Below are 11985 nucleotides of genomic sequence, written 5' to 3'. Positions count from 1 at the left end.
ATTATAAAAGTATTAATTTGGGGAACTAATAAATGTCCATGAAATCTTCACAATTTATGTTCTTCTGCCATGGCTTCAGCCGATCCCTCCGTTCGAGGTCTCTGACTTCCCACAACATCTTCCATAGTAAGGATATACTATAACTTATTTAAACACTCCCCTTTGGCTAAACATTTAGGTCATCTGCATTTTGTTTTGCTCCTCTAGATAATATTGCAATGAGTGTACAAGTCAGCAAGTAAACTTATGCAATAGTAAGTAATGTTTCTGTAGATTCCATTCTTAGAAATTATAACTGTTTTATCAAAATATATGTACGCTATAAATATTTACAAGTGGCACTAAATTATTCTGCAACAACATAAATGAGAACATGTAAAGAGTAGTTAAGTTCTAGGCTTATGATCTTATAAGTATCTGTTCAACTCTGTAAAGAATCAGAAAATCTTAGTTATAATTCTAGCTTACAACATTAAACATCAATGCAACACAATAGGAAAGAAAATATCAGAGAGATATATGAATTACCCTAGCTGGTAACCTGCCTTTAACAAATCTGTTAAATTGGTGAGCCTTCTGTTCCTATTATTTAATTCAATGAATATTTATTGAATGCTCTCTGTCAGGCTCTGTTCTAGGCAAGTAGGCCACATTAGTGACCAAAAGAGACAAAAAACAAAAAACAAAAAACCTCTACCTTTACTGGTTTACATTCTAGTGGCAAGAGACATACAATAAAGAATACACATAATATACAAGTTAAATAGTGTATGAAAAAATAAGTAGTTTGGAGGAAAAAACAGATAAAGGGAACTTGGAAGCAGGTGAGAGAAGTTGCATTTTTAAGGTGGTCAGAGTAGACTTTATTGAAAATGACAACTGAGTAAAACTTTGAAAGAAGGAGTGAATTAGGATTTAACTAAAAGAAGACTGTTCTAGCCCCCACCTTTACCCATAAAAAGCTGGCACAGCCTGGCCAACATGGTAAAACCCTGTCTCTACCAAAAGTACAAAAATTAGTCGGATGCAGTGGCATGTGCCTGTAATCCCAGCTACTAAGGAGGCTGAGGCACGAGAACTGCTTGAACTTGGGAGGCAGAGGTTGCAGCGAGCCAAGATCGTGCCACTGTGCTCCAGCCTGGGTGACAGAGCAAGGCTCCATCTCAAAACAAAACAAAACAAACAAAATGCTGGTACAAGGGCACTGAAGCAGGAATGTAGCTGTCCTATTCAAAAAAAAGAAAAAAGAAAAAACAAAGCAGAAACAAGACTGATTTTACTGAGGAACGAACAGGAAAGAATAATAGTAGGAAATGAGATTGGAGAGGTATCAGGTAGGGGTAGGGTAGTGGCAAGCATTGAAAGGACATTGGCTTTTACTGTGACAAAACACAGAGCCCTCAGCATTGTTCACAACAGCCAAAAGGTGGAAGCAAGGAAGCAACCCAAGAGGATGGATGGATAAACAAAATGTGCCCCCCAACCCCCGCCACACACACACACACACAATGAAATGGCATTCAACCTTTAAAATGAATGAAACTCTGACACATGCTACAATATAGATGAACTTTGAGAACATTATGCTAAATGAAATAAACCAGCCACAAAAGGACAAATGCTGTAAGACTTCACTTATATGTGATCCCTAGAGCAGTCAAATTCATAGAGACAGAAAGAATGAGAGGTTACCAGGGGTTAGGGAGAGGAAGGAAGGAGAGTTGTTGTTTAATGAGTATAGAGTTTCTATTTGGGATGATGGAAAAGTTCTGGAAATGGGTAGTGGTGGTGGCTGCATAACACTGTAAATGCACTTACTGCCACTGCATCACACACTTAGAAATGGCTAAAAAGCCAAATTTTATGTTTATTTTTACATTTTAAAAACTTCTTAAAGAAAAAAGAACGAAGCAGCCTGACACATAGTTGATCTAAAAGAAAATAACAATTTACACACATCATTGTTAAAGAGTTGTTCTAAGTGACTTTTCCAAATGAATAAACATTTTTTCTGATAATTAAAGAATCATTTTGATAGACTTTTTAAATAACATAATTTCCTTATATAAAATTGAATATACTGAATGTTCCTCATAAATTAAGGTTATCATATAAAATAATCATACTCCATGGCTCCATATTTCATGGCTTTTGGCGGTGTTAAACAAAACTTCCAATTACAATGTCAGCCATGATAAGCCAGGGATAATTTGTCTGTATTACAAGTTTATTAAGTACATATTTTTTGTGGGGTTAAATTAAGACTAAAAGCCAACAGTAACATTTACTGAAAATTACATTCTTGACAGCATTGTATTATTGAGACTCTCAGAATGCTTTACTGGATCAACCAATGTTTTGAACCACCGTATTTTTACCAATAAAAATATACTCCCAAATAATAGTCCTTGATAAATCCTACCTTCTATAAATTTATCATAACAAATAAAAAATTCTACACATAAATTTAAGTAAAAGAAAAATTATATAAAAATATGGTGTTTATGAAGACTGATTAGTTTCTTTAAACACTGTAAGTATGCCTTACTGAAAAGGTAAAAATCTTAGTAAGTTACAAAGTACTTGTTTTTTGGAGACAGGGTCTCAGTCTGTAGCTCCGACTGGAGTACAGTGGTGCGATCTCTGCTCACTGTGCAACCTCTGCCTTCCTGCACAAGCGATCCTCCCACCTCAGTCGCCTGCATAACCAGGACTAAAGGTGTGCACCACCACACCTGGCTTTTTTTTTTTTTTGTATTTTTCACAGAGACGGGGTTTTGCCAGGTTGCCCAGGCTGGTCTCAAACTCCTGAGTTCAAGCAATCCACCCATCTCAGACAAAGTACTATTTTAATCCCCACAGGGTCACCTGCAAGCTGTTACCTCTTAGATTCTCTCCAGTCTACATACCTCCCAGAATAATATCTAGACAGATAAATATGGCTGTACTGGGGAATTTCTAATGGAAAATGGTATAAAATCTCTTATTCCAAAGAAGTGTTTATTATTTGGTTACAAATGTAACCCAAAAGGCAAATGAATCATAAAGTAGAAAACATTTATTTGAGAGGCCAAGTCTCAGTTTTATTATGCCTCTTTCCAAGAGAAAGTATTTATTTTCAAGTAAGCCAGATGAGTAGAAAATAATTAGAGGTTGCAAAGAACTGAAGAATATTTGTTGACTATAGAAAGACTATGCTAAGAAAAACAATAAAAAGACATAATGAATGTGAGAAACCCAAGTCTACTTTAGAATACTTTAAGTCAGAAAGAGGTAAGAATTCATAACAGTGAACCAAAAAGACAGGAGTCAGAGAAACAGTTCCCAGGGGAGGAGAAAACAAGAATCACAGGATAGACACCAGGAAGTATGGAGCATGGTTATGAAGTAAAACACTCCAACAAGTAAGGACATAAGTGAGGACTTGAGACTTTCCAAATGAAATCCAAAAAACCGAAAAAATTAAGGACATTTTTAAGACTATAAAAATGAAATTATAGAAATGACAGAAGTCTATTAAAGCCAAACATAAGGGTTTTAAAAGAAAAGACTTTGAACTAAAAAATAAAGTGACAGCTTTAGTGTAACATCATGACAAAAGATTATTATGGACCATAATCATGATCCATCTATTCTGTGTATCCCAATGCCCTTTCTCATTGTGCTTCAGTCATGTGTGTCCCTATACTGTTGGTATATTTTATCTCTGCATAAAGACAGAAGTGAGGGTAAGTAGGAGAAAGGACCAAGAGGCATCCTTCAACAAAGTCTCATGTCCTTTTTATCCTTGGACAGTGGCAATAAAGGGGCTACTGGAAATCAAGCCTGGCTACCTACTTTGCCAAAGGAACATTCAAGTGACTGAAGTACCCAGAACTACGTGAGAAAACACTTCTGCGATATGTGGAGCCAGTCGATATTTACCAAATACATTTACATTTTCTGTACTTCATCTTGTATTTCCTGGCTTTGGAATAAATATGGTAATAATAGACTACTCGTTGTTGAATAAGTTCAAAGTACTTTGCATAACTAACAATTTTCATTTTCATAATTCATTGAAAAGAAAGTAGACATGTGCTTAATACAAATTACTAAGGGCAGAAAACTGAACACTTACTTAAGACTGTAACAAATTAAAAACAAGTCCAATAATCATACTCTTTATTTTATAAACTATCAGATAATACTCCTTCAAAGACAGCAGTAGGAAAAAAATCCCCACATAAAACACAAACTACAGACGGCCATGCACATAAGCATGTGGAGAGGAATTCCAGAGCTGTGCTGTCCAATACCACAGCCACTACTCACATGTGGCTATTTAATTTTAAATCATATTAATTAAATTAAAATTTAAATTCAGTTTTGCAGCTGTACTAGTCACATTTTACATGCTCAATATCTACACATGGCTATTTTACTGAACAGTGAAAGTATAGAGGATTTCCATCATCGCAGAAAGTTCTATGGGAAAGTGTTGTTCTAGAGAAATGGTGTCTAGAATGGGGAAGATAGCCTATGTGATAGGAATTTGTTACTAATTATGAAGATTTCTGGATCTAAACCATTCACAAAGCCACAACATAGAGAAAACCTAAATAGTAACCCTTAAATCTGCGAGTCTTACAAAATCATACAAAAACATTCAACTTTTGTCTTTTCTTTTTAATTTGGTCTGCCATATCCCATTTCATTAGCACAGTAGATTGAATCAACATCAGTATTTACTTGGCATGGGATTTTAGTTGTTTTAGGTGAGTGTCTATTTGTAGCGCTACTGTGCAGCTCTTCCCCTGTTTTCATCAGTAATAAAACAGTCTGTATTTTGTTTTTATAGGTACAAATCATCCTGTACAGTCACAAAAATACTAACCACACCATAAGTTTCTTTTTAATGTAAAGAGACTAAAATTATATTTGTGTTTAAATATTCATTTTACACTGGAGACTCCAATTTACTATATTTTCTATGGCTTTCTTGACAAACTTCATTTGCAAAAAGTTTTTTGGTAGTAGTATTTGAAATTTTGAAGTCCTGTCAATTAAGAAAAATAGATTTCTAAGTGTTTCAGACTTACTTTTTAAAGCAATTCTGTGGATTCAGAGACTAAGTCGAGCCTTAAAGTTAATTTAAATATTCAGGTAACTTTTTTTCAGTTCACATTTTAAAGATGATTTAAGCTTCTCCGTCTCAAAAAAAAAAAAACTTACTTCAAAATTAAGGTCACGGATCAAAACATCTCCATTTGGCGTTGCTAAAGGAACATGATCAAACCTATAGAGGAAATTCAAAAAAGAGAACTACTTTAAAGTATATAAGGAACTAATACAACTCAATACCAAAAATACAAATAACCTGATTTAAAAATGGGCAAAGGGCTTAAACACTTCTTAAAAGAAAAAATTCAGATGGCCAACAGGCATATGAAAAGGTGCTCAACATCTCTACTCATCAGGAAAATGCAAATCAAAACCACAATGAGATGTCACCTCTCACCTGTTAGGATGACTACTATCAAAGAGACAAATAGTAAGTGTTGGCAAAGATATGCAGAAAGAAAACCTTGTATGTTGTTGGTGGGACTACAAATAGTATAGTTATTATGGAAAACAGTATGGATGTTCCTCAAAAAATTAAAAATAGGACTACTGTATGACCTAGCGTTCCCACTGCTGGGTACATTTCCAAAGGAAGTAAAATCAGTATCTCAAAGAGAATCTTCCTCCCATGTCCACTCCAGCATTACTCACAACAGTCCGTACATGGAAACTACCTAAATGTCCTTCAACTGATGAGAGGATAAAGAAAATATAGTGTATATAGTGTGTATATATTCACAAACACACAAAATACACACAATAGAATATTACGCCACCTTTAAAAAAGAAGGAAACTGGGCCATTTTCAACATAGACGGACCTGGAGGACATTACGTTAGGCAAAATAAGCAAGACACAAAAAGAGAAACACTATATGATCTTACTTGTATGTGGAATCTAAAAGAGTCAAACTCATAGAAGTAGAGAGTAGGATGGTGGTTGCCAGGGGGGTAGGGAGAGAGGAAATGGGGGTAATATTGGTCAAACAGCAAAACATTTCAGTAATGCCAGATGAATAAATTCTGTAGATACACTGTACAGGGACAATAGTAGAAAATACTACATTGTATACCTGAAATTTGCTAAGACACATGTAGATTAAATTCTCACCAAACACACACAAAAATGGTAACTATGTAGAGGTGATAGGTAAATTAATTAGCCTAAACGTAATCATTTCACAACGTACACAGATATCAAAGCATCAAGTTGTATACTTTAAATATTAATATACGCAATTTTTATGTCAATGATACCTCAAAGCTGTTTTTCAAAAAAGCAGAAATAATTTTAAACACTAAACAATTGTAAGCTGAAAAAGAAAGACTACTATGAAGTTGAACAAACATTTATGGTGCTAAAGAACCTTTTTCTGTACGTACTTTATAATGTTATCTGCAATAATGATTTCTCCAGCACCAGGTATCAAGGGAATGACTTGTACTCCTTCAATACCTTAAATGGAAAATAGGTATTAAAGCATCATATTATGTCAGCAAACACTTAAAATTGTGACCTTAAACCGTGACACTCATATTTACCCTTTTCCTGTTGTGAGACCATTGTGCGCTCATATTTGCCATGATTTAAATCCTTCAGTACTTGCATTAATTCTGTAATCCGAGCAGTAAAACTAAGATTTTAGAAAAGGAAACCATAATCAAAACTCCAGACTACTGTCACATCTTTTATTTTACACAAACTTAAGTTCCTAAAATTATAATTTAGTATAAATGAAGTAACCTAACAATCTCATCAACATGAAGTATCAATGATAGCATGCATGCTTTATTATGTTTCAGTAGGAGAGCAGGAATATAGGGATGAAGAAAGAGGTTTCCATAGGATCCCCAACTCAACAGATACTTCATTAATAGCCAAGTCAAGACAGTTATTTGCTGAGAATTTTCAGGAGGTTTCTCTTGTATACTACAAAAGGACCACTACACTAGTATATTCCTTAGACCCAGGAAGTACGGACTCTGAGCTCTTGCTGAAGTGACCTATAAAGCCATGTATAAAGTTGGTCTTTCTATCCAAGGAAGGCATTCATTAAATGTATGCTGAATGCATGCTGCCTTCCTGCAAACAGAAGAATCTGAAAGATTCCCTCTTTCTTACTCTCAAGAGGGGAAAGATGAAGAGTTCTTATTATTAGACAGAAATCACTGTGGCAGTAGAGAAAATCAAAACTAACAACGGAGGTTGGAGATAACAAAAATGACCATGATCGCCAAAGAGAAAGTATTCTGCATCGAAGAAGAAAACAGGATTTTTCTCTGAATAACAAGCAGAAACCTTCTAAAGCAAACTTTGGGAGGTGATGAATGCTTATGGTCTTGATAGTTTCACAGGTGTATAACTTATCCCCATGTTCATCAAACTGTATACAGTAAATATGAACGGTTTCTTATATGTCAATCATACCTCAACAAAGTGGAGAAAAGAGAAAGAAAGGAAGGCAGGGAGAGGGAGGGAAGGAAGAGAAAGACACACACACCTACAAAGAGAGAGAGAGAGAGAGAGAGAGAGAAAGGAAACACCCTTAAGGAACAGAAAAGAACCTTATATACCATGAACTATCAAGCCGTAAGAAAAGTTAACAAGTAGGAAGAATGTTAGTATTCTCATGAAAGAGACTCTACTCATAGTAGTTAACAACTTCTATATTGCCATGAAGACCTTAACTGCCACAGGAGCTAAGAAGGAGGAAAAAGAGAAATACGAAGATGGATCACAGGCCTAGGAAAGCTATTAAGTCATCAAACTTCTTCAGGTGACCTAAAATTTATGGTGTTTTTTATACCATACCATGCCCTTTATATTGGAGATTGAAATACTGAAATATTAATATTTAATTACATTCTATGGTCTAAAGATAATTTTACTACTAGATAATATGACTACATTCACAAGCACATCTACAGATAAAAGTTAACGTCTCATTTTTTTTCCCATTAAAGTCAACTTCATTTCTATTCATCGGTTTTTGCTAGGTTGCCGGTATCAAAGATCTACAAAAAAACAGTATGGTAGAGGACAAGAAAATTTAAATGAGAAAATTCTATTCATTAACGTAGTTTTCTGTGAATTAAGACTGCCACGATTCAATATTTCCCAACTTAGCAAATACCAGTGTCCATGAAGCAAACAACTTGACAGCCTCTAATCTACTGTAATGTGCAAACCAGTTGTCTTAAAGAAACATGAAAAGTTCACCATCAGAAAAATTTTCCTTAATTTTCTATCAAAAACCACCTTCCTGGGGTAGGAAATGTTTCTCCCTTATCTTAACCTCAGCTGGTACAATCATTCAGGATACCATATTTTTAAAAATTATTTTTTGCAACTGCTCATTATTACTAATCTTACCCAGCCAATCTAGTCATCTCACGCCCAGCCAAAACAATTCGACCCAGAGCTTGAGACATTCGCAAAAGCATTCTTCCACTTTGGTAATAATCCTTAAATAGAAATAAATATTAGTTTTTACTTATAGTTCTAGGACTAAAAATTTGGCTTTATTTTTAGTTACAGTTTCATTGTGTTATCATCACTTTACCTCTAGAAGTTCCGAATGTGTACTCTTGAGATGTCGAGGATGAGACAAATCTAAGAAAGGGCGACTGACAACTAGGTAACCAACCACAGTGGCAAGGTCTGAAACCAAACAGGTAAGATTTAAAACAGTAACAGTATTTCACCTTTTCCACAAATCTCATCTCTTTCAAAATATACTTACATTTGGCAATAATGTTATCAATGAAGCCCATTGAAAAACGAAACAAAATGAAATTATGTAGGTGCTCCACCTGGCAGAAAACAAAAACAAAAAAACATATTTTTTTCTATTTATAAAAAAATTGAATCTACTATGAGGATAAAACAAACTGCATCGTTCATTTATTCAACAAATACTTACTGAATGCCCATGATTTCTGTTCATATTGTACATCACACCACCGAGCACAATGCTCATCACAGAGTGGGTGCCAAACAAACACTTCATGAAATCATTTTTATGCAAACAGCATGGAAATTACATAAACAATTTTAACAACGCTGTTTCTCTTGCATGTAAAAGAACAATGCTATTATAGTCACCATGCTTTTGGATACATATATCCCAAAAGAGAACAACGAAAGCAAAAAGAACAGAGAGATATTAACTAGTTTGAGTGAAACACTAGCTGTCCAGATTGGCACTCAATGCTTTGCTTTCAGTGGAGACACATGGTCTGTGCTTTATCTAAGAATTGTATTACACCCAGTCTGAACTGAGTGTTAATGTAAATCAGTGCCACACAGCCTCAGTTTTAGCTTTAACATAAGCATGCATTGCCTCAAAACTACAAGTCTAAAACTGCTTTTTATTCTGGAGTTGTAACATTCTCAAACTGTCCATCTACCAGATTATTCAAGGTCCTGCATGATCTGGCACTGAGCTGTATTTTTAAGGTCATATGCTTCTACTTTGCTCCTCCTCACCAAGCTCTAGAAATAATGGTTTCTCAAACACGTACCTTTTTAAGGCTTTCTTCTTGCTCTTCCCACTGCCAGGAATACATTCTTCTAAGATATTTACATTTTGTGACTCCTTCACTTTCATGTAGATTTCTGACTAAAAGTCACCTCTTCAAGAAAGACCTTGGCCATTCCAGCTAAAGTAGCTGGGCAATAGCCCCCTTCATATCTATACTTTTATCCTGCTTCACTTTTGGCCACAGAATTCATTACTACCTTAAATTATACAGAACATCTAGTTGTTTATTTACTGTCTCCTCCACTAAAATGTGGCTTCCTGAGTACAGGGTAGCTTGTTAACAACTTGGTATCTTCTGCAACCAGACAATGTCTGGAACATTTATTCAATGGCTACCACATGTCAGACACTGTGCTCAAGCTGGAGATACAATGAATAGAACACAGAATGTCTCTGAATTCATGGAGTTTACATTCTAATGAAAGAGGATAGCTAGTAAACAAGATAATTAGAGACTGTAATACAGTCATCCCTTGGTATCCAAAGGGCATTGGTTCCAGGCCCTTTCTGGATACCAAAATCCATGGATGCTCAAGTCCCTAAGGAAAAACGGCATAGTATTTGCATATACCTGAGCGTGACATCCCATACACTTTACTTATTTATTTTTTGAGACAGTCTCACTCTGTCGCCAAGGCTGGAGTGCAGTGGTGCCATCTCACTGCACCCTTCGCCTCCTGGGTTCAAGTGATTCTCCTGCCTCAGCCTCCCGAGTAGCAGGGATTACAGGCGCCCACCACAACACCTGGCTAATTTTTGTATTTTTAGTAGAGATGGGGTTTTGTCATGTTGGTCAGGCTGGTCTCGAACACCTGACCTCAAGTGATCTGTCTGCCTCAGTCTCCCAAAGTGCTAGGACTACAGGAGTGAGCCACCATGCCTGGCTCATCCCAAACACTTTAAGTCATCTCTAAATTACTTACAATACTTAATACAATGTAAACAGCTGTTATACTAATGCCTGTATTGTTCAGAGAATAATGACAAGAAAAAAAATGTGTATGTAAGTACAGACACAATTTCTTTTTCTGAATATTTTCAATCTGCATATGGTTGAATCCATGGATTTGGAACCCACAGATGCAGAGGGTTATATATATATATGTACTTTTAAGGAAAGATAATGATTAAAACAGGAAGGAACTGTTGGAGGCTATTTCAAATAGGCTGATCAGAGAGGACAAAGCTTCAATAAGGTGTTAACATTTGGGCTGAAAATCTAAAGGATGAGAATGAGCAAGCCACATGGAGAGCAAGCTGGTGAACTGCAGGCCCCTGAAAAATTACCTTAAATGTATTCTACCAGTGAGCACTCTAAAAGTTCTGCCATGTTAAATACTGATGAGGCAAAAATCCAATTTCTGAAATAATTTAAAATGACAATTTATTTAACCTCTTTAACTCATCTAAAATATACACTTAATTTCACAAACTTCAGACTTCCACTAAAATGTAAGCTCCTTAAAGGCAAGATTTTATCCATCATGTCCACCACCATCATCCTTAGCACCTGGAATAAACACAGGCAACTAGATGGCATTCAATATCTTTTGAATAAATAATGGAATAAAAGTACTTGAATTCAAATTTTCCAAGTGGCAATCAAAAAATGAAGTACAGTTTTTACAAGAAACAATGCTTTAATTCTTTAAAACAAAAAGCCAGCAAACTCCAACCCATAGTCCCAATCTAGCCTGCTACTTGTTTCTGTAAGTAAAGTTTTATTAGAACATAGCCACACTCATTTATGTATTAGATATAGCTACTCTTGAGTAGCGGAGCTGAATAGTTGCAACAGACTGTGTGGTATGAAAAGCCTAAAATATACACATACTATCTTGCCCTTTATGGAAAAAGTTTGCTGACCCCTGCTTTACATAATAATCTTCATTTTATTTTCATGAATGCTACAGGAACAAATTCTTTCTGTGGGAATCACTAAATTTATCACTAAATAAGGCTCCTAAGCAACCTCTGTAAAAATACACTTAATATTATTTTAATAAATCTATGCAATTTTATAAATGAGCACTTGAATATATTGATATGATAGTTTTTAATCTTGCATTTTTTATTAAAAATGCAGTATAAAATCCTTTATAGCTATTTTTCAAAATATCTTTAAGATACGTATACGTGTGTGTGTGTGTGTGTGTGTGGGTGTATCGGTCATAGGCAAAAAAACACACACAAAAAAAACGTTTCCATAAACACATGAACTTCAAGTGTGTTTCCTTACCAGTTTTCGGAAGACTGAGTGGACTGTCTGTTTTTCTCTTTTATTCCCATTGTAAAAGGCAATTTCTTCACTATTAAAGAAAATAATTTAGCAATTAATT

The 11985-nt window shown here is 35.2% G+C and overlaps 1 protein-coding gene across 4 annotated transcripts in view; it reads right to left on the bottom strand.

Moving 5' to 3' along the window:
• The window catches only part of ABCD3 (ATP-binding cassette, sub-family D (ALD), member 3), a 95347-nt gene that overhangs the window by 16724 nt on the left and 66638 nt on the right, over positions 1-11985 (bottom strand). For 2 of the 4 annotated variants that reach the window (XM_011940013.1, XM_011940015.1), the window contains 7 exons: positions 11886-11955; positions 8846-8915; positions 8666-8763; positions 8476-8567; positions 6645-6736; positions 6486-6558; positions 5215-5278 (listed from right to left, as the gene is read on the bottom strand). In XM_011940013.1, coding sequence (XP_011795403.1) covers positions 5215-5278; positions 6486-6558; positions 6645-6736; positions 8476-8567; positions 8666-8763; positions 8846-8915; positions 11886-11955 — 559 coding nt within the window. The remainder of the gene's footprint in view (positions 1-5214; positions 5279-6485; positions 6559-6644; positions 6737-8475; positions 8568-8665; positions 8764-8845; positions 8916-11885; positions 11956-11985) is intronic. The other 2 variants (XM_011940014.1, XM_011940016.1) reach the window with 2 other exon arrangements.

The sequence above is a fragment of the Colobus angolensis genome, unplaced genomic scaffold, assembly GCF_000951035.1.
Source record: "Colobus angolensis palliatus isolate OR3802 unplaced genomic scaffold, Cang.pa_1.0 Scaffold186, whole genome shotgun sequence".
Lineage (NCBI taxonomy): Eukaryota > Metazoa > Chordata > Mammalia > Primates > Cercopithecidae > Colobus > Colobus angolensis.
The sequence above is the reverse complement of the archived record's forward strand: the minus strand, read 5'-3'. Positions and strand labels throughout refer to the sequence as shown.